This window comes from Lagenorhynchus albirostris, chromosome 12 (genome assembly GCF_949774975.1).
Source record: "Lagenorhynchus albirostris chromosome 12, mLagAlb1.1, whole genome shotgun sequence".
NCBI classification, from domain to species: domain Eukaryota; kingdom Metazoa; phylum Chordata; class Mammalia; order Artiodactyla; family Delphinidae; genus Lagenorhynchus; species Lagenorhynchus albirostris.
In genome coordinates this window covers 36,308,288-36,335,001 of record NC_083106.1, presented here as the reverse complement: position 1 = coordinate 36,335,001, position 26,714 = coordinate 36,308,288, and the positions used below count along the sequence as shown (strand labels likewise).

At 35.4% G+C, this 26,714-nt stretch overlaps 1 protein-coding gene across 4 annotated transcripts in view; it reads left to right on the top strand.

Annotated features, from left to right (window-relative positions):
- Window positions 1-26,714, top strand: part of RNF217 (ring finger protein 217) — a 141,368-nt gene that overhangs the window by 76,436 nt on the left and 38,218 nt on the right. For all 4 annotated transcript variants that reach the window (XM_060168163.1, XM_060168161.1, XM_060168160.1 and 1 more), the window contains exons 2-3: window positions 6,674-6,907; window positions 18,722-18,886. In XM_060168163.1, coding sequence (XP_060024146.1) covers window positions 6,674-6,907; window positions 18,722-18,886 — 399 coding nt within the window. The remainder of the gene's footprint in view (window positions 1-6,673; window positions 6,908-18,721; window positions 18,887-26,714) is intronic.

Here is a 26,714-nt window from a genome sequence, read left to right as displayed (position 1 = left end):
CAAATCTGAATGTGCAATTCACCTATTGGATAAAATTTTACTTAAGTGGATAAGGGAGCATGAAAGTTTGGGTAGTGAGGAAAGAAGAAAGAAGTTTAAGTAACATAAAGGAGGACTGTCTATAGAAAAATACATTTGGCATGATTGAATAGAAAATTAATACTGTACTAATTGTATAGTTATTGTTTTAACTATTTAAACATTATTTTGCTGAATCTTTGAGAGTTATGAGAGCTCAATTAATTAATTCCTTCAAAATTCCATGTCATTTTGGTTTTAATGTTCATTTCCCTGACAACTCATGAAGTTAAACGTATTTTCATGTTTATTGGTCACTTGAACATCCTCTTGACCATTTATCTGTTGGGTTGGTTGTCTGCCTTTTTTTTTACTGATTTGGAAGGGCTCTTTATGTATTCTGGATAAGCAGAACCTTATTCTTTACATATTGCAAGTATCTTTTCCAATTCTCATTTGCATTTTCATTCTCTTAACAGTATCTATTGATGAACAGAAGTTTTACATTTTACTTAGTCAAATTTATCACTTTTTTTAAATGGTGAGTTTTTTTAGTGTCATGTGTAAGCAATCTTTCCCTTCCCTAAGGACATGAAGATATTCTTCTTGACCATCTTTAGAAGTTTTATTGTTTCACCTTTTATAATTATAGCTACAGTCTACCTGGTTTGGGGTAGGAATCAAACATATTTTTTTAATAGATATTTAAGTGACCCAGCACACTTTATTGAAGAATAACATTGTCCCCACTGCTCTATAATTTCGAAACATCGAGTGTTCGTATGTAAGTGGTTCTGTTCTGTACTCCTTTTCTGTTCTATTTTTCTGATATCTATCCTTATCTATCCTTGTGCCAGCATCACACTATTGTAATTAATATAGTTTTAGAATCATCTTCTAATTTTGAATTAGAAGATGATTCCCCTCGAAAAAGAGAGAGAGAGAGCAAGAGGGAGAGTGAGAAAGAGAGAGAGAAAATTGCTGGGAATTTTATTAAGATGGCCTGGAATCTGTAGGTCAATATGGACCATATTTACATCTTTAATGAATCTTCCAGTTCAAGAACTTGATATATTTCTCCATTAATTTGCTTCTTTCCATTTTCCCAAAAATATTTCAGATATTTCTATACAGGGGTATTGAACATTGTTTGTTGCATTTATTCATATTTGATGTTTTTAATATGTTATAAGTGATACTTTTTCTTAAATATTATTTTGAAATTGCTTGTTACTAGTGTATGGAAGTAAGTTTGATTTTTGTGTATTGACCTATTCAGCAAATTTTCTAAATTCACTTATTTATCCTAATAGTTTATCTGTAGATTATGTTGGATTTTCTGCATATACAATTATGCAATCTGCAAAAAATGGGGGATTTTATATCTTCATTTCTAATTATTTTATTTTCATTTTTCTTTTTCTCTTCTTGCATTGGCTAGCTCTAGTCAATATTTAGTAATGGTGGCAGTGCGTACTCACCCAATTTCCAGTCTTAAGAAAAAAGCTTTCAATATTTCACCATTGAGTGTTAGGTTTACTGTAGATTTTCTTATATATACTCGTTATTAGATTAAGGAATTTTCATCCTAGTTTGCTAAGATTTTAACATGCATGAATGTTGAATTTATCAGATAACCTTTCCTCTTTCTATTGAGATAATCATATGATGTTTCTCCTTTATTTTATTAATGTGTGAGTTATAGCAATTGATTTTTGAATGTTAAACCAATCTTGCATTTTTGGAATAAGCCCACTTTGATTATGATATATTATCTTTTTCATGTATTGTCTAGATTGGTTTGTTAATGTTTTGTTTAGGATTTTTGCATTTGTGTTTACAAAGAGATTAGTCAGTAGTTTTCCTTTCTTGAAATGTCCTTATCAGGTTTTGGTATCATGATTATGCTGGCCTCATAAAACAACCTGAATAGTGATCCCCCCCCCTTTTTTCCCCCCCTTTTTATCACTATTCACTAAGAGTAGTTTTGTAATATCAGTGTTATTTCATCCTTAAATTCTCAGTAGAATTTACCAGCAAGGGACCTGGGGCTGAAGTGTTCTATGTGGGAATGTCTTTTTCCTCTGTTGCTTTTAAGATACTTCCTTTGTATTTGGTACTTGGCACTTTTACTTGATGTGCCTAAGTGGATTTTCTTTATATTTTTCTTGCTTGGGGTTGAGAGAACTTCTGGGATATTTGACTTGATGGTTTTCATTAGTTTTTAAAAAAAATCAAAGGCATCTAGCACAACGCTCTGTAATACCTGCTGAGTAAACAAAGAAGCATATTTATCAGTAAAGCAGCCTTATGGAGAAATGTAGAACCTAAAAATGACTGTGCCTCTCTGCCACAAAGTAATTAATGCACAGAAAGTGCTTCTAACAGTGCCTGGCATGGAGGAGGTGCTGCATACATTTCACGACTATTGTTATTGCTTTTGTTGTGGTATTCTCTTCTCCTCTGCCATATTAATATGTTCCTTTTTAATGATAGAGGAAATCTGAAATCCCTTGGTATTAAGTGAACAAAAGACCAAGGCACACTGTAAACTATCATGATCAACACTTAAAACCAAGATCAAATTCATAAACCATGCATTTGATAAACTGAGCTTCGAATCCAAGGTTTATATTTTCTCTCTTTTTGTTTTTTGAAAGAGTTAATTAATTAATCTGTCACTTTTCCAGTGGTTTCTCTCACCTGTGGTTGTGGCATTAAATTACTTTTGAGTTCTCCCAAGTGACAAATTAGCCATCTAGCTTGAGGTAGTGGATAATTATCTAGTGGATAATTGTGTCTCTTACTAACACCCTTGGAGATTGTTTTAGAATTAAGTAATTTTGTCTTACAAGAATGGACATATTTTTGTTCAGAATTAGAGGGCATATTTTTCAGTGATATAAATAGTAGTATTAGCATTGACCGCAACAGAAATTTAGACCTTTGTTTTAAGGATGTTAAGTACATAAAATCCTATAAATAGAAGTTAGATGATGTTATTGAAACTGTTAAATTGAAATTAAAGAATTATTGTCATTTTAGAAAATATTTGGTATCGTGATTATGTTTTTTAAAGATCTTATTTTCTTTAGACCCATACTGAAATACTTATGAATTGATGAAATATGTACCTTGTTGAATAAATAAATGAATGCACTTTGCTTAATCATGATTATTGGTTTTTAGTGATCTTTTGAGGAAGTTATTCGGAAATTGAGGCAATTATTCGGAAAAGATAGACATGTAGAGGCCAAGAGATTGCATAGGTCATGAGTAGCATTTTATTATGAAAAAGGGGATATTGTTAGTATGAAGAAGTATGAGTAATTCAAAGGATTGTATGAGTAATTGTTCCAAACTGCCAAATATTAGCTTACCAGCAATAATTCAAATTGTATAAGCCGTAGGTGGGCCAGGAAATTTGAATTCTCAACAAACACTTCAAGAGACTCATGCAGTTGTCCTGGAAGTAGATTCAGGCCTTATGCTATAAAAGGAGGGAAGACAGAAATAAACTAGGAGGTTGGGATTAACATATACACACTACTATATACAAAATAATCAGCAAGGACCTACTGTATAGCACAGGGAACTCCACTGAATACTCTGTAATAACCTATATGGGAAAAGAATCTGAAAAAGAATAGATATATGTATCTGTATGACTAAATCACTTTGCTGTACACCTAAAACTAACACAATATTGTAAATCAACTATATTCCAATATAAAATAAAAATTAAAAACAAAGAAAGAAAAACATAAAAGCTAAAAAAAAGGGAAGACTTGGGACTTCTCTGGTGGTCCAATGGCTAAAACTCCACGCTCCTAATACAGGGGGCCTGGGTTTGATCCCTGGTCAGGGAACTAAATTCCACATGCTGCAGCTAAGAGTTCACATGCTGCAACTAAAGATCCCTCAGGCCACAACGAAGATCCCGAGTACTGCCACCAAGACCCGAAGCAGCCAAATAAATAAATAAATAAATAAAATTTTTTTTAAAAAGCTGTAAAAAAATCTGATGAAGAGAATAGATCAAGCTGCATGATCCTTAAAAAAAAATAACAGGGAAGAATACAAAAAAAAGGAGGGAAGACAGAAAAGATGGAGACAGACATAGATTGGGAGAGTTTGTAGTGGAAGATAAAGGAATGTGATCATATTGCTTCTGTCTGTTTAATAAAATACGAGATCATTTGGCTCAGTGTAGTGGGGTAGGGATTTTGGAGCTTTCAGAGAGAAGAGAAGGTATGGAATACGCAAAATGCAGAGGGTGTGAAGCATAAGGAAATTGTGTGTGCTATGGAAATAGAATAGACTTACAGGCAGATTTGAGAGACACTGAAGAAGAAAAGGCACTTGGTTGGACGTTAGATGGTAGGTGTCCCAGTGTGGTGTGGTAATGAACACCCACTGCAGGAAGAGTAACCAGATTACTCTCTCCCTTGAGCTGCCTTGGATGGTTCTGGTCCCTATACCACGGTCCATTTCTATACGACCCGACTCTCTGGGTGGTTGTGAAATTACTGCTTCCATTGTTATTATTTATATACTTAAAATAAATAAACTTAGAGGCAAGGGAGGCCAGGTTAAAACATTGACCTGGGAGTAAAACATTCCAGCTCTTACTCCCCAAAGTATGCAGCTCTTCGATAAGCGAGAGTCCCTTGAGATGATCCAAGTGGACTCCTTCTATATGGAGTGAAAAGAACTTGTCTTTCACATGCTGAAAACGGAAGTTTTCTCTTTTCTTAGGTGTCTACTTCAGACTCCTAACATGGCTGCATGCTCTGCTCTCCTGCTCTGAGCCCAGTTCATCTGTACAGCCTCTGCCTTCAGCCGTAACTGAAAATAATTTATTACAAAACATAATTTGGGTTATAATAACTCTGTAACAAGTATAAAAATAAAATCTGATTGTAACTATAAGCAGACTCATCAAAAAAAGTAGAAAAAATTGCTTTGGGCTAATATTTGAAAGACCTCTCTGGACTATGTTTTGTACAATTGTAGCATAAGATGATAGAGCAACTTACATTTCAGCAGGTCAGTACTAATAAAATGGTTTACCCAAAGCCAGATTTTTTCATTTCATTATCCGTCTGGTTCATGTTTTTTACTAGTATTAAATATATTGTTCCCAGGCATCCTTCAGCCTGTAGCTTCTTCACTACCTTTCCTCAAGTCTGTGCCAGATACACAGCAAAGTTAAAAGAAAAGTTACTATGAATTTAGGGGTTTTGTTAATTGCTCACTGCAGAGATTTTCTTTCCCTGGATCACGTGGCTTTTCCTCATTCCTCCCTCCATTTTCATAGCGCGCTTTTCTCATTAAGGCCAATGTGTTTTGCCTTCTCAGAATGTCAGGTTCACCCAAGTGAAAAAGAAATGGTTTAGTGTTGTTTGCCTTTTGGAGCTTTCACTACCTCCCTCTGCTACCCTAAGATGAGCAAAAAGAGATTATGATGCTATGAATATAAAGAGTTCTTGCTCACTACTTGTGGAAAACAATTCCATGTCCTCCTCCTTTCAAAGTAGCTTATTTTCTTCATCTTTTAAAATTGAATTGTGGCCACACTTTGTACTTGAATCTTATACTGTAATTTTTAATGCTAACCATTTGTAGAATCCCCTACCAAATAAATGGTAAATGCAGCATTCCAGTATATTCCTTCTCCTCTCTCCTAATCTAACTCTGCAGTTCTTTGAAGAAATTCATTTTATAAATTACCTCAGTAGTAGCCAGATCTCATAGGGATTTTTTTAAAGCATTAGGATTGGTTTAGTTTTCTTACTTGTTCCTATGATTCTGATGACATGGTAACAGTTATATGTTCTTTGCCTGGAAGAGTCAGGGAAAATAGAGGGTTTTTCTAGCAATGTTTTTGTTTGTTTGTTTGTTTGTTTGTTTGTTGCGGTACGCGGGCCTCTCACCGTTGTGGCCTCTCCCGTTGCGGAGCACAGGCTCCGGACGCGCAGGCCCAGCGGCCATGGCTCACGGGCCCAGCCGCTCCGCGGCATGTGGGATCTTCCCGGACCGGGGCACGAACCCGTGTCCCCTGCATCAGCAGGCGGACTCCCAACCACTGCGCCACCAGGGAAGCCCTCTAGCAATGATTTTTAAACTACTAGATGTAGTATATATACGTACTTTCAAAATCCTCTTTTTTTGTCTTTTAAAAGTAGTTAAATGTGCCCTAGGTTTACTGCTGAGTAAGGTTGTAGTAAGGAAACTGTAGTAAGGTTGAAAAATCTGAAACACATTTTCATCCTAGCTGTTCCTTTAGTTGGCTCATTGTCTGAATGCTATCTCATCCTGCAGTTTCCAGAGGATGGAATGAGAATTTGCTTCCTAGGTAAGCCTGTGGCTTAGGCCCATTTAAGTTCTCATATTTGATTATCATTATATTTAATGATAGAGAATGCTTAAACACGCTATCAATCATTTTGGAAACATTATATAGTATTATTTATTTGGTACTGCCTGATATAGGTACCAAAGTGATTATCATTTATTATGTTAGGAATCATGAAAAATGACAGATAATCCTTTACAGTAATCATGAAATAAGCAGTACGGTATGAAAAAAGAAAAAAGAAGAGAAGCTTAATAACTGGCACCTTTTTTCTCTCCCATTTGCTCTTTCACACAGGTACAACTTGGCCAAGTGGAAATCAAATGCCCTATCACAGAATGTTTTGAATTCTTGGAAGAGACAACGGTTATCTATAACTTAACGCATGAAGACTCCATCAAATACAAGTACTTCTTGGAACTTGGCCGTATTGATTCCAGCACCAAGCCATGTCCTCAGTGCAAGCACTTTACAACCTTCAAGAAAAAAGGACATATTCCCACCCCTTCCAGATCAGAAAGCAAATACAAAGTAAGCATGTTCACCAGAGTTGTGGGTTAGATGGCACATGGTGGGAACAGCCAAATTAGGCCAACTTGTGGTAGGCATTAAGTGGGCTTCCTTCCCTTATTGAGTCCAAGGTGAGTATACAATGGCGATGATTCTGAAAATGTATGGTTTGGGGATGCTATGATTATCATTGTTAGAGCACTATTGAGGATTTAATTAAACTTCTTTGGCTTTAACCTGTGTAAAATTCACTGATTGAAAGACTAATCTTTAAAGTAATTATCATTGCTATTACTAAATAAATACTAAGTCTTTTAAAAAAATTTAGTACAAGCTTAAATTTTTCAGTGAACCCAATGTGAGTCCTCCTCCGGTTCTGTCTATAATAAGTGAAAATAGTATAATATGCTGTTTATTCATTTATTCAGCAAATACAAAATGCCAGTATATGCTAGGCAGTGTGCTAAGTTTTGGGGATACAGTGGCAAATGTGACACAGTCCTTGCTCATAAAAATGTCTAATGAAGGTGAGAGAGACATATGTTCTAAAATGACAGTTCAATATGAGTAGTCAAAAAACAAAAACGTGAAACCCAATACACTCGTGCTTTGAGAACACTGACCGAGGAGGGGGGCTAGCGTGTCAGGAAAGGCTTCATGGAGAAGATGCAGTTCTCCAGGCAGATAAACAGTGGAGAGCATTTCAGAGCAAGGGATGAGTAAGCGTCAGGCCTGGGGGCTGAGGCAGGCGTGTTGGAAATGAGTGCTTGATAGAGCTAGGGAGAGAGAGTAGCGGGGAGGCAGCTGGTCAGGTATTTAAGAGCAGATCATGTTGAGTCTTTTACACTGTGCTCAGGCTTGAGTTTAATTCTGTGGGCATTGCAGGAAGATCATTCTGGCAGCATATAGAGGATGTCAGAGGAGGGCAAGACTGAAGGCATGGCAACCATGGCAACAACTGTGGGAGCAAATCCTTGATTCACAGCCCTAACTGTACATTAGAATCACCTGGCGAGCTTTTAGACACACCAGTGCCTGGTCTCCAGCCCACAGCCCTCTCGCCCCAGAACTGTCTTGCAAATATTTGAACCTCACCAGGTGACTCTAATATGTAGCAGAATTGGGAACCTTTGCAGTAAATGAAGCAGAAATCAATACAAACTAGATGTTGTTGATCATGAAACAATTAAAATCGTTGGTAATAGGTGGGGGATGAAAAATCTCAACCTAAAGTGAAACTATTAAGCAGCTCTCAAGAAAAATAAAGCTACTGCAGAATTTGGGGATGATTATTGTTGTTACTCTTATTTACTCTTACAGAAAAGATGATCTGTAACAGAAGAGGTAAATTATCCATCCCCCTGTTCTATATTCTACATAGTTCTACACAATTCCTGAAGCAATGATTTTTACTGTTTAGTTTATATGTTTAGTTTAATGTTTATATAGCATTTTCATCATTAAACTCCAAGTTCTCACATTAGTATTAACTACCTGATTCACATGCCCATACCTGTCTGGATATTATGAGTAAAGGGAGCGCAGGCATGGATACTCCAGCAGAGCCACTGTGATATTCATGATTACCGTATAGCACCCTAAACTGAGACTAATATCGTCATTCTTTGGGGCTAAGCAATGGATATTTTTTAGGTTTGCTGTATTTTTTAAAATTCAGTTTTCCTAATAACAGAACCCACTTCCAAATTGGTATAGTTTGTCATAACTTTAAGAGCAGTGAATTCAAGTTACTTGAATAAAATAAATTGAGTCATAAGGCAACAGAAATAGAAAAAAGTTTACTGCTAATGTCTAACATGTTTGAGCAATTTAAACTCTCTTCATAATATTGCTTAGAGCCTAAATTGTGTTTTGTATCTATTAATAAAACCCTTGTAATGTATATTTCAATATTATTCTTTGTGAGTCGAGTTATAATGTCCTGATCCAAGATGTCCTTCTTTGAGCATTTATTATGGTTTCTGCTGTCAATTCAGAAGCACTTAACATACAAGGTTAAAATTGCTTGAAAATATTATAGCTATTTTAGAGCAGGAAATACCTTTGAGCATATCACATATGAAATTTGAGATATAAAATATCATGTTTGGGTACTTCATTTGAATAGGTTTTTGTAAATTTTTTGTACACTGCTGGTGGAAAAGGGATAAACAGAATATATCAACAAGCAGTAACAAGACCTTTTAGGTGCCAGTTTAACCTTCCAGGATAAGCTGGTCTCCCTCACTCAACATCTTCTGGCAAAAATTTAGTAAATAGAGCTTTCCATTATGTTCTGAACGCAATAAAACTCTTACTATATGAAATAGTACAAGCATATTCCTGAATTGAGAAATTTACGTTGAGACAACCTTGCCTTTGGTGAAATCCAGTCTTTTTCATTCATAACATTTGCCTTCTCATCCCTGCAACTCATGAAGCCAAAAAGTTTTACGACTCCATTTCTACACGATTGACTTCAGTTTCCATTTAGAAATCTAATTGCTAACCTAAACAGTTCCTATAATTTATTAATGCAGCTCAAAATGAATGTTAATACGGAGAACAAGTTAGCATCAAGAAAACAAAAATGTTGAAGTTATGGTTGTAATGGTTCTCAGGTGATGCCTGGAGACAGACACATCACCAGCACCTGAAGGTTTTCTCCATGGCAATTATCAGCTAAGATTTTATGGTGTATTCGTGTGGTTATTTGCTTAAAGTCTCTCGCACTGGTCTCTAGGAGACCAGGTCCAGACTTGCTTACTGCTGATAACCTGTGTCAAGCACTTTGGTAGAGTATTCTCTCAAAATATATGTCTTGAGGGAACGAATAAATGGGCCAATGCCTAATAAATGTGGGTGGAATATGCTGAGAGCACAGGAGAAGAAAAGACAGGAGAGATTGGGAAGGCTTCAGTAAAGGGCAAACACATTAAACTAAGCCTTGAAATGTTGAATTTGCTATGCTAGAAAAGGTGGGTCAGAGCACAGGCTTCAAACCAAATTTAAATTCTCAGCCTGCCATATGCTAGCTCTGTAACTCTGAGTACAGTTTCTGCATCTTTTACTGGTGGTAGTAATAATACCTGTCATAAGAGTGTAATAAGGATTAAACAAGTTCACACATATAAGGTGCTTAGCACCATGTCTGATATATCCTAAGTGCTCAACACATGCTAGAAATTATTATGCTTATCATCACTATCAGGCAAAGGCAGCAGAATGAACAACCCTGGGTTATTAGGGAAGGGACTGAGGAGTCAAAAAGAATAGAGGTGGAATAAAAGATGGGGTGACTGATGGATGGTCAGAGTAAAGGGGGGTGAAGCAGACTGTGTCTTGAGAAAGAGGAGCAGGTTTGGGGAGTAGAAAACTAATTCATTTGAAACGTGGGATAAAGTTAATTTTGAAGACCCTTTGGGGCATCAAAGAGATATCCAAGAAGCATGGATCTAACGCTAGGAGTGATCTGATGGAAAGCATTAATATTTGAGGAGGGGAGGAGGTCCCTGAATTCACAGAAATTAGAAATATATGTTTTGGGAGGTGGGAAAAGTTACAGTTTCTCACGGGAGAGAGGAGAGGATTGCAGATACTTAAATGTACTTATTTTACTCCTAGGAGTTTTACTGAGGTAGGGGCAGTTCTGGGTTTCCTTCTTATTTCCAAGCGTAGACCAAGAAACGATCCCCCTTTTCATATTGATTTGGAGTAAGTTGAAGGGCATGCATAAATCAACACAGGGAACGTGTTGGAGATAATCCTCTTTATGGTTTCCTTGAGGCAAAACTAATAATAATCCCCACTCTTCTCCCACAAATATTAAGCAGAACCTTGATAATTCACAAAACAGTGCTTTGACTCATCATAAGGTGAAAAAAGCCAATAAAATGTCCTGAGGAAACTCCCTCTATGTTCTTACCTTGTATATTATGCATTACTTTTTCTCTCTTGTAATCATAAATTTTCTGGGTTGAAATCACAGTTTATATTATAAAACTGCACAAATACATTATTTCCTCATGCGGAAAAGAACTTTTCTAAGGTCTTTAAGAGTATAATCAAGTCGATGGGTTTGTTGTTCCTAATTGGTGTACTTTAAAATATGCTTAAGTGAAAGGCTGGAATTCTAGTAATACCCAGCTTACCCTCTTCCTTTGTCAATTATTCAAACCTCGATGACCTGTCCTAAACTCCAGAAAGATACCTCTTTGGACTGCTTCTCCCAACTCCCTTACCATCTCAGTCTCTATTTGGGTTCAACCAAGGGTTGGCATTGGCAGGGAGGATGGAAAGGAGAATAGTTGATGCATTACTTCCTTACTCCCTTCCTAATTCAGTGCCAAAGCTCTGGCAGTAGCTATGTCCCTCCATGACTGTGGCTTCCCCCTAGATAGTCCCCCACCCCATGTTTCTAATTCTCACTGGGCTCCAGAAAATTCTTTCTTCCCTTGTCTCTTTGGCCCTAGGGATGGCAATGGTTTCCCACTATTTCTGCTTCTGGGGGCCTGCCTGTCCTTTGTTTATTCAAATCCCAGCTGTACCTCTTCAGTTGTACTTCCAATGAGCAATTTTCATTTATATAGAAATAGATAAAAAATAAATGAATAAAATGTGCTTAAGCTTCCTTCTCGTAAACATGATGTGAGGAATTTTTTCCATCTATAAAAATGTTTAAAGCTTTCACATGGAGGTGTAGTTAGCATGCTGCTCTGCTCTTCTGTTTTCCCTTGACACCATCACTTTAGGTTGACAGTGTTTACAAATTGGGAGTCAGATTGTGCATCAGCCTGGCAAGTTCAGTTTAGCTTACGACACACACTGAATTCTCTTGGCAGTAATGCATCATTGATGTCAGGAGCTGATAGAAAACAAGTGTAGTTTCTTAAATCATTGTTGCTAGCATAGATTTGTGAGGGAGATAAAGATAAAAGTCCTCTAGCCCAGTTTAAAGAAGCCATCTTGTGGGGGAGGGATAAATTAGGAGGTTGGGATTAACATATCCACACTACTGTATATACAATAGATAATCAACAAGGACCTACTGTATAGCACAGGGAGCTCTACTCAATATTCTGTAATAACCTAAGTGGGAAAAGAATCTGAAAAAGAATAGATATATGCATATGTATGACTAAATCACTTTGCTGTACACCTGAAACTAACACAACATTGTAAATCAACTATACTCCAATATAAAGTAAAAATTAAAAAAAAATAAAGAAGCCATCTTAAACAAAGGGTGTGTTATATATGTTTCCACTAAACAAATGTATAGCACTCAGCTATGATGCAAGCCTACTAAGTTTTATTAGGATGCGTTTCTCCCTCTAGTTACTAATGAGATGCTTTGCTAAAGTTGTTCTTTGTTTCCTGTCTTGATGCATAAGTTAGCCGTAATATTTTATAGAGTTTTTACTTGTACTTGGAACTTCTAGCAACAAAAGCCAAATATTGGAATTCATTTGAAATTTTAGCCTTCATCGGACCTTAAAAAAGAAAAAACTACAATAATTGTAATAATAGAGGCTCATGGCTACCATAAATTGACCAGCCATGGGATTGAGAACTGTCTGTTTTTTTCACTTCATCACATCATCCCTTGTATCTTCAGCACAGGAGACAAGTGAAGAATCATTTCTCTTTGACGACCTGCTGAATAGTGGGTAAAAGTAAGCCAAGCCTTGCGCCCATTATAAAATGATCTGGAAGATGTTAGGACTGTGCATTTCTCACCTACTTTACTCTGTATTTCTACTTTTCCATATTTGCCATCTCAGAACTGTAAGGGAACCCCATGCATTAGTCTAAATGCCTACCAGGTGACCATTCAGACAGTGAACACTTCCATTGTTAGGAAACTTGCTACTTATAGAATCATTCCCTTCCATTTTGAAAGATTCATTGTTACCTTCAGGCTGAGATCTCTTTCTTCTGCTTCACCTATTGGCTACAGAGAATACTCCCATTTTCTCAAGTACACTCTGTACTTAGCCCTCTTGCTTCTTTCCGTGGGTATCTCTGTGAGATGTTAGCCTTTTGTGTTGTGTTCAGAATAGCGTGTCCTTTTGAAAACCGGATGATGCCATCCTGCTCTGGCTGGTGAATTTGGGTTATGCAAATGAGAGCAGAATCTTCCAGTACACTTTATATTCATCTATGAAGAGGTGGAAGAAATAGACTCAGATATTCCTCTGGGCCTTGCTCTCTAGGTTTAGAGGAAGAGTCTGTAAATGCTTAAAGATGATTCCTGGCAATACAAGCAAGATGGGTTAGTATGGAACAGTGATTCTCAAATTAGGGAGAGAGGAAGGACCCTTTTCAAAGAACAAAACCCCCATTCCCAAGTTCCGATATACTGCCCTAGGAAAGCATGCCTCTCCGTTGAAAATAAAAGCTAGTATTGAAGTGAATGTATTGTGCAATAAATAGTGTGTTGCACATGTAAAAGGAGCCTGGGAACCGTAAGAGGGATGTCGGTAAGGTTATTTATATGAATAAACGCTCTATCTCCATTTAGGTTATCTTGTCATGAGTTACTATGCATTCTTGTCCTTATTTGGTCCCCAACCTTTAGGAAAGTTTCCCTTTCATTTTCCAGTTTAGTTTAAGCTATGCTGTGAGAAATTAAGGGAAGGCTCACTTGACCACGTTTGGACTATGTTTAGGGAGCAGTGCCTCATGAAGCCCATGTGTTATTGGCACTACATTCAGGGAGAGGTTCCCAAGTAGGAGGTAAAATCTTAGGGAATAAAATCAAGGCAAGAAGTCAAGTCATCTTTCCCACTTGGGGAACCTTCCGCCACTGCCACTCTTGCTCTAGCATTTGATCTTATAAGGGAGCAGATCGTGCTTCCTTGAAAGTATTTGAAGTCACGCATAAGAGACTTCTTTTCTCCTGTCTGTAACACCCAGCACTTCCTCACAATATTCTTCTCTTCAAGAAAACCTCCTTAAGTTGTTACAAAACTTTTTATAACTACAAGATGTCGTGATTATTTACATGTATATTGATCAGTTTCTTTAGGACATACTAGTCAGAGAGCCATAAGTTCTCTATGGTTCGTATAAGAAGTTTCTGGACCACAGTGTGTTTTGAAAGACACATCAGGAGTATAGGAACCTTAATGTAAGACTAATTGGACCCTGTTTTTGGGCACGTCTACAAGGCTCAGGGTTGACCCAGCTGAAGTGACACCTCTGTTCGGGCCCCACTGGAGCACTTACTATTTCCCCAATGCACCGTGTGCTCTCAGGCCTCAATGGTGGCTCAGGCTGGACTCTGCCTGAAGTGTTTTCCTGACATCCCACTGGGATAAGTGGGATAAGTGACATCCCACTTATCTTCCAAGGCCGTATTCTCTCTGACTTCTACTCTTTAGCCTTCCCTGAGGCACATTTCTCATGGCACGCTCTTGTCCAAGCGTCTACTCTAGCAGTTGTTACATGGTTTTATAGCTCTTGTGGTTTATTATATCTGTCTGCCTTCAGTAATTTTTTTGAGGACAGTATTTTCATCCTTTTCGATGTGCCTAAAATCAGTACACTCAGTATCTGTTACTTGAAGGTGCTCAATAAGTATCTGTTGAATGGTCAAATGATTTGATGAATGTTTCATTCTTGAGTATTTGTCTTAATCTGAATTTCTAATAAAGCAGATTCTTCTTGGAAAATCGAGTTAATTCATACTCGATTTTGTCGAGTATGTTGTCTAATGTTTTGAGTTTGATAAGTAATGATTTTGTGATTTATTTAAAATAATTATGAATATAGGAGTGTATAGTATTTAGGCAAGAAAAGACTTATTTGGGGTGCTCTTTGGTTTTGAATTCTGTTTTTGTTATGTGGGTTATTTCTTTATTGGCATGATGAACTGTCAAGAGAAAATACCATTTGCTTCGGGCAAGTGGGTTGGTTTAATTTGTCATCTGAGTGTCACTGTAGCCCAGAATTCTAGAAAAACTAAGGGGATTCAAAAGTAAAAAAAATGTAATATGAGTTTCTTTTATTGTTCATGGATTATAGAACAAGTTAGTCAAGATTCCTAACTCTGATAACTTTATTTTTGAAACACTTGTAGCCTTGCCTCTTGTAGAAGAGTTTGCACATTAATCATGATGTTCAGTAAAATGTTATGTGGGTAAAATATTTAGTAAACATCATTTGGTAATCTAAGAAGCAATGATACCATCTCAGCCACTGGTCATAAATTAGACATGTTGGGTTTTCTTGGAATTTATGTAATGTTAGCCAATATGCAGTACTTGCTCTGTGCAAAATAATTCATTTTACAAAGAACTTACTGAGTGCCTACCATGTGCCACAAGTTCTGTGTTACTTAACTCAGGAAACAGAGTGAATGAGAAGCAGCCTTTGCCCTCAGTGAACCTGTAGGCTGTTAGGGAGATTAGATAGCTACGTGTAATGTAGCTGTAATGTAAGTTCTGCAAGATACTGAATCTGGTTGGGAGAAATAGTGAAGACATCTTGGAGCAAGTAGCATTTCATCTGGTTAAGATTTCAATAGACAGATTGTGTTCATTGGACCTTCTCCAATTACAAGAAGCAGAGCTTTGCTGTCTTTCAAGCCCCCTCACTTAATGCGTTCTACTATAAGGTTGCACGGGAAGTAGTAGGAAGGGCAAGAAAGCAGTCTCAGCTGCCACCCAGGCGGGCCTCGTGGAGAACCAGACACTAGCTCTGAGGACATGAGAGCCCCTCTGTTGTGTTACTAGAAGTGAAAATGACTGCTGTTCCCTTCTCCAGTGATCTGCACTGTGTTCACTTAGCTTTTCTCTGTCTTTGCCTCTGCAGCCAAGGTAGAGTGCACGTGTATCCCTTTTTCATTCCTCAAGAGAGAAAATCTGTCTTGGCTAATCTCTGTTCAACAAGGAACATGCTCTTCCCAAAGCTCCTGCCAGCCACCTCGTAGGCTTCTTGCCCACAAGTAGATCCCTGCTTTTAGCCTGGGGACTCATCCCTGGTGTAATCAGTTGTGGCCAGTGCTGTGGGGTCACATGATACAGAGCAAGGCTCTCAGACTTTAACATGGGGACGAAAATGCAGGCTCTGGTTCAGTAGGTCGGGGGTGTGACATGAATTCTTTGTCTCCAACAAGCTCCCAGGTGTTGCCGATGCTGCCGCTTCCCCAACTACACTTTGAGTAGCCAGCATAGAGTGTGGTGACCGCTGTGTGAATATAATGACTCAGGAGGCAGGCACTCTGTGTGGGAGGGCTGTGGCTGTGAGACGGCATTTCGTGTGGAGGAAGATGCAGTGTTCATGTCTACAATTTTGAATATGGTTACGGTTGGAATGAATAAGGCATCTTCAAACCAAAAAGTCAGTATTTAAACAATTCAGGTGCAGTCTTTGAATAACAAGGTGGTTGGGATTGGTGATTAGTCCTTGTCTTATTTTAATCCAAAGCAAGGCAGTAGTTATTTTAATGTTTTCAGTGAGACAGTAAGCAGGCGAGTCTGAATTTAAATTATTTATCTTCACTTGAGAGCTTGCGGCAAAACTCCTTTCATAGTTTGCAACCAAGTCTGTGTTGTCTGTGAGGATCGGCAGTGAAACTTAGTTGTTTATTATGTGAAGTTGGGAGCCAGAGTCCCTGGGAAGGACACCGAATATTAGATTCCTTATCATTCTTAGGAGAACCTACATTTCTAATTGTCTTCATTAGAGATCCATAGATACGATAGTTCAGCACTTGGTCACAGAGCTCCTTGAACCATTATAATGTCTGACATCCTTTGAGTTAATACCAGTTTCAAAGCCCCCATTACAGTCATCCTTCTACTATTCATTTCATAAGTATAATCTAAGACTGACTGATTAAAAACCAGAGGTTTGGTTTTTTTTAATTTAACAATGCTAGAGTTCAGTAATTTAGAATTATGTATAATGTCTAATAGAAGAGAACTGAATTAAATATTCCAGCCCTTCTGACGTAGTGGCAGAAGCAGGAGGAAAAGTGAGTCTTTTCGACTTCCCCGTTTCATTCATTACATTCAAAAATTACGTTCACGTAGGCCCCCATGTAATATTCACATGTATTCTTCATTGTTTTAAGTGATCTTTTTACACTGTTTTATTATCTGGAGTTTACCTGCTTCGACTCATTCTTCTTACTTTAAAAATAACTTATTTTAACTTTAATGATCAGAAAAGGCAAAAATGGCTATTTTAAATGACTAAATAGTATCATCCTTTAAAAAAAAAAACAAGGGGTCTCCTAATTTATGGGAGTAAAATCTTGAAAGGGATTTTCAAAATTCACCTTATGTTGATAGTCGTATAGAATTCTGATTTACTGAATAGATTAACCACATGACCTTCTTTGACTTTTACACTTTGGTTTTCAGTCATCAAAGCAAGAATGCTGTTTAGTATGAGGAATTGTTTTGGCCAATGAAAACAATGCTGGCCTTGAAGTCAGAGAACTTTACTTGCTATGTTTCTTTGGGCAAGTTATTTAATATCTGTGAGCATTAGTTTCCTCATCTGTAAACTTATGATGTTCATATCGACTTTACAGCATTATTTCGTTGATAAAGATAAATTTTGCATGTTATGCAGCAGTATAAACATTACCATATAACAGCATTTTAATAAATAAACATGAAGATTTTTAGAATTTTATGACAAAATACTATTTTGTTTTGATATAGAGAAAGTATTTTTGTTACTCATATTTGCATAGGAATAACATTATCTATCCTTGACATAGATGAATACTGCCGTGCTTTGAGGTATAAACATAAGAGCTGATTGTAATTGCCACTCAGTTAATCTATAGATTGGAACCACCATTGTCAAAAAAGTGGTTTTCCAAAAAAGAAAGTAGTGATATTGTATACAGTTTACCAAAAGAAATTCTAACTAATCTTCAAAGTGTAGTCAGTAAATTCAGTCATGCTCAGTGAAGTAATTTGCAAGAGCACAGAGAATAGTCAGTTGTTTATAGTGAGACATTTTATTAATTCACTTTAATCAAACAGAACGGGGAAAGTCAAGTTATGCTCATATGTTTGTAGAGAGTGAGGACCAGAAATATGGTGAGAGAATGGGATGCTGCACTGTCACTCAAAACACAGGAAGTCAGATAAAGTGTCTTTCATATCAAGTGGAAGACAGATATTTTCAAAACATACACATGCATTTTCACATACACCTCCACACAGTGAACATACGAAGACATCTTCTGATGGTTTCCTAGGTACAGGCCACAGGACCACCATACGTATATATTTCTAATAAGATCCTTTATATTATTTTTATAATTAACCTCCCTTAGATTAATAGCTAACCATGGATATCCATTATCATAGCAAATGCTGGTATAGTAGTTTATTTGCCAGTGCATTTTTCATTTGATGAAGCATCTGTGGAGCTTTGATTTTATAAAAGTGAATGAAGCCATTGGTAAGAAGAGCGATGGAAATGCCTGGAAAATTGGTTCAAGGGACAGGCGAATTCAAGGGCAGAAGCCTGAGTGTGGATCTGGGGCATTGTGAGCCTTCAGATTTTACTCTGTGCTTCAATCTAGGGGGTTTTCTTAAGGCCAAATTGATTTCCAGAATATCCGAAGGGTTTAATTCTAGTGTGGTCTACAAACAGTCAGATCACCCATGCCAAAGCAATTCTTTCCTCCTTTAATAACAGAACAGTCATATCTTATTCTAGTTTCAGTTTTGTATAGGGGGAGGTATTTTAAATTTGGACCAATTATAGCCTTTTAGCTAATTTCCCTAAGCATCACCATTCTTATCTTTTTAGACAATTTAATATATCTACTAGTACTTAATATTACTTTTCCTTATGCAGATCCAGTGCCCCACTTGCCAATTCGTCTGGTGTTTTAAGTGCCACTCTCCTTGGCATGAAGGTGTTAACTGCAAGGAGTACAAAAAAGGAGACAAATTATTGCGTCACTGGGCCAGCGAAATTGAGCATGGGCAGAGGAACGCCCAGAAGTGTCCGAAGTGCAAGGTGAGACAAACTTCGGGAGGGAAGGAAACAAACACGTGCATCTGGCTATCACTGAACAATACTGTTTACAATATTGAAGTGAAGTCTCTGTATAACTTTCTTAATGCAGAGGTGGAGAAAAAGAATATTTGCTGTTTCATTTTAGAAGAGTAATTACATAACTAAAATGAAGATTTTTATATGTAAACAATGTATATTCTTACATTACATTTCAGAATTTAAGGAGGCTACGTGTAAATATGGATCTTAAGCTTCAAAATTCTAATTTTCCATTTAAAAATGGAGATGTGTGTACCGGAAAAAGCTCATATAAAAATGATATAAAGTATTATTTCTAGTTTGCCAACATGTACTTTAATCACTTCTCAATTAGGTAGGCTCTGAATCCTTGTAATCCTTTGGGACTTTTCCCCTCTGCCATTGCTTATCACTTTAGGATTACATTAAACTGGTCATTTCCCTTTTTGTAAATCTGGTGACGTAGAAGCTAAGAGCTAAAATCAGGACTTTATGAATCCCATTTTACTTTCATGCAAGTAATCGAGAGTTAGCAGGCATTTGAGCAGAGACCTAGATGTTGAAAGTCAACCATGCAGACAGCCAGGGAACGATCTCCTATAGACAAATCAGCATGTAAATCCAGCCAGAAAACTTTGGATTTGACTCTTACAGGATAGGGGTCTGTTGAAGTTTGAAGTTTTGGGGTTTTTTTAAAGCTCACTTTAGAAAATTATATGTATGTAAATGCATATGTACACTCCACCACGTGTGGTTTCCATTTTGTGCCAAATTTATTTTTGATAATCATGTCTAAACCGGGCCTAATTTTCTTTCAAGAATAATTTTGCAATTCCTTCCAGGATGCTTAGCACCAAGATAAATGAAATTTGAATTATCAGGAAAATTTTTTAAATTAATCATGTGAATGAAGCTTGAAGTAGTAGAAGTATATTCTGAAGCCTATAAATGAGAATAAATATAATACACAGATTCACTACACCAAATTCACATACTAGTTTATATGTATAGTAAGTAAAGCATTGCCTGAAATAACGTTATGTTCTTAGCAATTGGAACATGTTATGTTCTTAGCAATTGGAAGAAATTTTTCAAATAGTTTGGATGGCCTGGCTCTCTTAAAAGTGACGTCTACAGATGTTTGAGTTAAAGCTTTCTTTGTTTTCCATGTAGAAGGCAAATTCATTTACAATTATCCCTTTGATTTTTTTTTTAAACATCTTTATTGGAGTATAATTGCTTTACAGTGGTGTTTTAGTAAGACTGCTTCAGATCACTGCATCAATTGCTCCGTAGATTTTTATTTTTTACCCATTGAAGAACAATGGGAAGATGAGGCCTTTCCCCCTTTCTATTGCCTTTCCAATTTACTCAGAGGTACTGCTCAGTTTCAAACTAAATAAAGGCCAGTAGGAATTCAGGAGTGCTGTTTAAGTCATTCTGCTTGACACTTTGTTCTTAAGTATACTTTATATCCCTCTGGAAAGCTGTGAAACAATTACCAGTTGGCCTGGCTCTAAGAATGAGCGCTAAATGAGGACCACTGCAGCATTATATGTTAGGGATTTTCTGAATGAGTTGAGGTAATACATAAAAACATACGTTTGTTACTGTAATCCCTCAATCTAACATTTAATGAACTCGATGTATTGAAAGAAAAAGCACCCAGCTGTAAGGAATTTACTGAACGCACTAACAGCTCCCACAGTTTTTACAAATATAGATAAACAGCTAAGAGGATGCATACACGCTGGTTCTCTTTTGAAATAATAGCTAAAAGGTTGGGGTTTGAAAATGAACTACGTTTTAAATAGCTGAAGGGGAAGGAGCCAAAGAACCCTGGAATGAGTTTACACGACTACCTTGTAGTGGAGAATGTACTTGCTGGTGAGATCCAGGTTCTATAAAATTTATGTCAGCTTAAGTCATATTTTATGACTCGTTTTGAATACAGATAGTTTCAGGGCTTTTATAAGCATATGACTTTAAAGTTTTGCACTTTCTTAATTGTGATTTTTTTGTCATTGTTGTTGGACCATAAAATTATATTTTTGCCCATGAAGCCTCTCTAATACTAGAAATCCACAAGGAGATGTTATTCAGTGTATTAGTATTTTATATTCCAAGGCTTTATTTTTATAAATAATCTTTTAAAATTTATAAATATGTAAAAGGAAGATACTAGGAATTTATGAAAAAAATTTCACACAGTGCTTCCAGGTGAACAAAAGAATTATCATATATTTTCATATGAATATGTTTTCAATAATGATCAAATATGTGTAAAATTTTGTTGTGACCAAAGTATATTTATGTACCCTGCACAGGTATATTTGCTTAGATTGATTCATAATTTTAATAATTATTTTGATTTTTTTTTTTTTTTTTTTTTTTTTTTTTTATGGTACGCGGGCCTCTCACTGTTGTGGCCCCTCCCGTTGCGGAGCACAGGCTCCGGACGTGCAGGCTCAGCGGCCATGGCTCACTGGCCCAGCCGCTCCGCGCCATGTGGGATCTTCCCGGACTGGGGCACGAACCCGTGTCCCCTGCATCGGCAGGCGGACCCTCAACCGCTATGCCACCAGGGAAGCCCTATTTTGATTTTTAAATGTTTGTTTTGTTCATAAAGGTCATATATGATAGAAATTTGGAAAAGAGAGGGAAAGAATTCACCAGAATCCTGCCACTCCAGTATACTCACTGTTAACATATTAGTGTCTCCTAGGTCTCTCCCCTATTTAAGTAGCTTTAAAAAAAATAGAATCGTAGTATGAGGATAATTTGATATGCTTTGTTTTTCCATTTAACATGTCAAACCTTTCTTATGTTACTAAATAGTTTTCGTAACATTTATTAACTAAGTAATATTTGCTTAAATATCCTTCTGCTATTAGTTACCAAAGCTGGCTTTGTTGGTGTTCGGGGTTTTTAAAAAAATATCTATATATTATAAATAGTGTATTGATATTCATCTTGAATATGTATTTTTCCATATTTTGGACCCTTAAAAGCATATATTCCTGAAGACAGAATTACTAGGTTAAAGGATATCAGTGTTTTCAGTATTTGGTACATAGTGCCAATTTGCTTTCTAAAAAGACTGAAACAATTTATAATTCCACCAGAAAAATCTGAGAACCTATTTCTGTATGATCATTTCTTATTAGCAGTTCAAGTATTTTTAAATGCATATTTAATACTTTAAAAATATTTTGTTCTTTTATTTTGAATTGTCTTGTTTGCTTTTAGATTGAGTACGAATTCATGTATTTTTGAGTTTGAAATGCCCCTTTTTGAATTATCTGTTCATATCCTTTGCCCACTTGTTTAGGTCAGGTTGGGGATATTTTTTATTATCAAACTATATGAGCTCTCTATTTTCTATTTGAAAATATTAATTCCTTTTCTGACATATTTTTTCCTATCTTTTATTACTTTCTTTTGTATCAGTGATAATTTTTTTTAAACTTAATTGGTTTATGTGTGTGCATTTTTTTAATTTTTAAAAATTTGTGTTTGACCAAATATATCATTCTTTTTATTTTTGGAAAGAAAGAACACATAAACACACACATATATATGATATGTGAATATATTTATATTTATATATCTTTTATAAATATTTTACTACTAAGCCTAAAAAGTTATCTATCATCCAGAAGCTTGATAAATGGTCTATTTTCTTTCTTTCTTTTTAGTATTTAATTTCTAAATATTTTAACTCTTTGATCTACCCATTACTTATTTTGATGTTTATTATGCTTTGGATACATACACTAATTTTTTCCAAATTAATAACATCTAATCTAAATGTGTCCCCCTACCCATTGATTTGTAATTTTTCTCTAAACATATGTTAAATTAATATATATAAGAGCTCTTTTCTGAGCTCCCTAATCTTGTAGCCGCTAATTTTTTTAAAAAACTTCTGTGCTTGTACTGGTGAGTGTTAAATGATTAAGCTTTTGTAAAATATCCCCATCCATACAAGGTTTGATAATCAATTCATTATTTCAATTAGTATTCCAAATAAACCAACTTTTCTTTCATTAGCTTATAATTATTATTTATCCTGTAATGAGTTTTTATCTTTATCTCAAGTGGAAGGATCAGTTTAATAGATGGTATAATGTTATGAAGAGATTTGACTTATGCTGAGAAATCAAAATTATTATTTATAATTGAATTTTGGCAGATAATCAGAATGAGTATTAAAACATTTTTTCTCCCATATACAATCAAGATACTTATTCATAAGTGTGTTTTTTAATACTAGTGTAAAAATATACAAGCATTTATGGAAGTCATTTATTTATAGGACATTTTTATGAAAAATTAATAGTAGCATAGTAAGATCAACTTTTCTTAGCCATTTTTTTTGAGTCTCATTGCTTCCTTAATTCATAGTATTCTTCAGTCGCTTGTGAGACACCAATTTTTATCTTAAAAATGTGTCTTCTATTTTGTATAAATTCTTAACCTACCAGAAATATATGCTAATTTTAAAATGTCTCTCTGGAAAATAGTTACCACAAGACTAAATCTAGTTCATGATAATTTTAAATTAAATTTAAAGCAAATAGCAGATTTAAATTTTGTTGGAGGTATTAGAATATTTGTTCAGTTTTATGCAAAAATTCATTTGAGACTTGTGTCTTATAGCACAGATTAGATACTAAACTCTGAGTTAATAAGAAAAAAAATTGTCAAAGAAAGTGAAAAGTGAGATGCACACCTAAAAATTAACAAACGTGAGATTATACAATACAAAACAAATAAGTAAGCAGTTGTAAGCAATTGCATTTGTATACTTTAGATTTAAATTGTTCATAAAAAATTTTGGAAACAATATTAAGTGCAAATTTTTTTTAATATATATTATCATTTGAAAGCCTGAAATGCTTAAACTATTCCAAAGTATACATTGATAGTTCTTTAAATGGTATAGTAATACCCCACTAACTAAATTAAAAGCAAAAAACAAAGAAATTATTTTATCATTTCCTTTTTTCCAGAAAATGGCGACCACCTATAATTTTATTGTTCAACGCATACTTTATAAAAAGTCATTTTTTTTTATTTGGCAGCACTGTGCGGCTTGCAGGATCTCAGTTCCCCAATCAGGGACTGAACCTTGGCCACAGCAGTGAAAGCCCATAATCCTAACCAGTAGGCCACCAGGGAACTCCCCGAAAGTCTTTTTATTATTTATTTTAGTTTATTAATAAATGTGTGTTAGGTCATAGCAAATCCCAGCTGGATGATTCTAAAGGCCTGAACAATTTTAGATTTTAGAAGAATTAGAAATCTCTAATATTATTGTCTAATATTATAATAAGCATCATTAAAGATAAAAACAATCATGAACCTTCAGGAATGTGAATGAGAACTCTGTAAGAATGGTTAATGATCCAATCTTCTGATTGTTCCTCAAAAGGTTTAATACTAGTCAATTAGTGTTAGTTAACCAGGTTTTATCTTTTAGCTATATCATGTTTTTCTATTTAAAATGTTTTTTAAAATGGGGTTTTAACATTCAAAACTCGACAAAGGCCAGATTTCTGCCCTCTGAGTATATTTTTTTAACATACGTACTTTCAAAAGAGAGCTGGACACACCTTCAGGCCCTTTTACCCAATAATTTGAGGCGAGCCAGTTTAAAGCCAGCAGGAAGTTAAAGTTAAGAAACAATTTTATAAAAAAGGCAGTATATAAAGAAAATTTTATCTCTTCAAAAATATTTCTGAAAGAAATATTGTAATATGTTAACATTATTAAATATCAGTGGTAAATCCATGCATGTCTGTTACACTATCATCTTTAAATCTTAAATGTTGGAAATACTTCATGAGTAAAAATAAGTAAAACCTAACGAGAGAACAGAAGGACTCTAACATCACAGCTTTCTGGAGCTGCTTACACATCTCTGTTTGCCTCTGCAATCTCTAAGGATTTGACTATTACATTTTCTTTTTCCTTCCTCAGGTAAAAGTTCAATGTTTCTAAGAATACTGGGCTTACTAAAGCAAAGTTGGTGTTAATATTTCTCAAAATGGTTAGCTTTTCATAATTTGGAAAATTAAAGGGGAATTCCTCAAACATCCCTACCCCAAACTACCTTCTTCCTTAATGTCAGATAAGAGAAATACTTATGTAAACATTTATATAATGTGGTACAAATATAGTCATAGCCAACTAGATGACATGCAGCTGACCACTTTAATTTTTCTCTTATATAAGTAATAACATATCTCTAGTTAGGACATTTTACAAAACATTGAATAGGGATAATTAATTAGGAAGTTATACATTTTCATAGGCTAATATATAAATAATGTGATTTATGAATTAAGGGTAATTAAGTCATTTATTTTATTCCAAGGTCAACATATATCCTATTTTTAGGAGGCAGGACAGTCACTTTTTTTTTTTTTTTTTTTAAGAAATGCCAAGATATGAGCAGGGAGTGCTGAGTTCTAATATGCCAGTTTTATTTTATTCATAAAAATGCCTTTGTACAACGCTCTGTCTTTCTTTGTAGTGTTAGCACAGTAATAATAATGGCAATACTATCTACATGTACTGATATTTACTACATATTACTCTCCATTGCAGTTTTACACGCATATTATCTCATCAGATCCTCAGATGTGATACTAAGATGCTAAGTTCCAATGTGCCCTCCAAATCTTAACTATTAAATGCCTTTTGATAAAACTTTAAGGTGTTTCACAGTAATAATAAAATGATAGGTTCAATAGTATGTGAGTTACATTTGTTGTCTCATTTAAATCTCAAAGGAAAGTTGTGAGAAAGGGGTAATTACCACCACTTAAAGATATAGAAACAGTTTCAGAGAGGTTAAGTAACTGAACCAAAAGGCAGGCAGGGGAAAGTACATTATATTCCTAATTTATTGAGAATTTGGAATTAAAGGAATTTGCTTGTCAAAATATTTCCTTTCAGATATTTTATTCTCTTAAATCCTGTAATAGGATGCTTTTGGCAAAAATGTATTGATTCAGAGAAAAGATTAATTTGCTCCTGTTCACATCAAATTAGCACAAACCCTGTCTGTGGGCTCTTATATCTGAGCTATAGCTATAGAGCCTATGGTTACTGAGGAAAGAACTTAGGGTATTAATGTTGGATTTTGTAGATAATCCTGCAATTCTCTAGCACTTCACACATCGCTGCAAAAGTATGTTCAGCAGCTGGTGACTGCTTTTAAAAAGTGCCCGTTGCAGAAAATAAAATAGCTTCTCCTTGACCACTAATTACCCACTTTAACTCTCCAGATTGCTTGAAATCCATAAATTTGAAGCAGCGGTTATCACTGCTACTGGTTTTCTTGAAGTGCCAAAACCTAGACCTTAGTTGTGAGAAGAGCCTGATTGTTTGGTAACAAATGTTTTACAGGATATAAACTGTATTTCATCCAATGCCCCATTTTTATGACTAATAACTTCAATATTTGTTTACTGTCTGAGAATGTATAATGTGAGTACATATAACATTTCATTAAAAATCAATATATTGTCCTCGTAATATAGAATAAAAATAAGTGCAAATATAATGAAATAATATGTATTTCAACATGTAAATGTTCAGGTACCATGACATTAAAAGACAAAAAGCAGATTTTTGAACCCATTTAAAATGCATAAATTTGGATTTAAGAAACCATGAAGTGAAGCCTAAATATTATCAATAGCTATCGTTTTTATCTGACATTTTAAAATGAGGACAAAATTAGTGTATATGTATATATATATATGTGTGTATATATATGTATGCTTATATATGTATG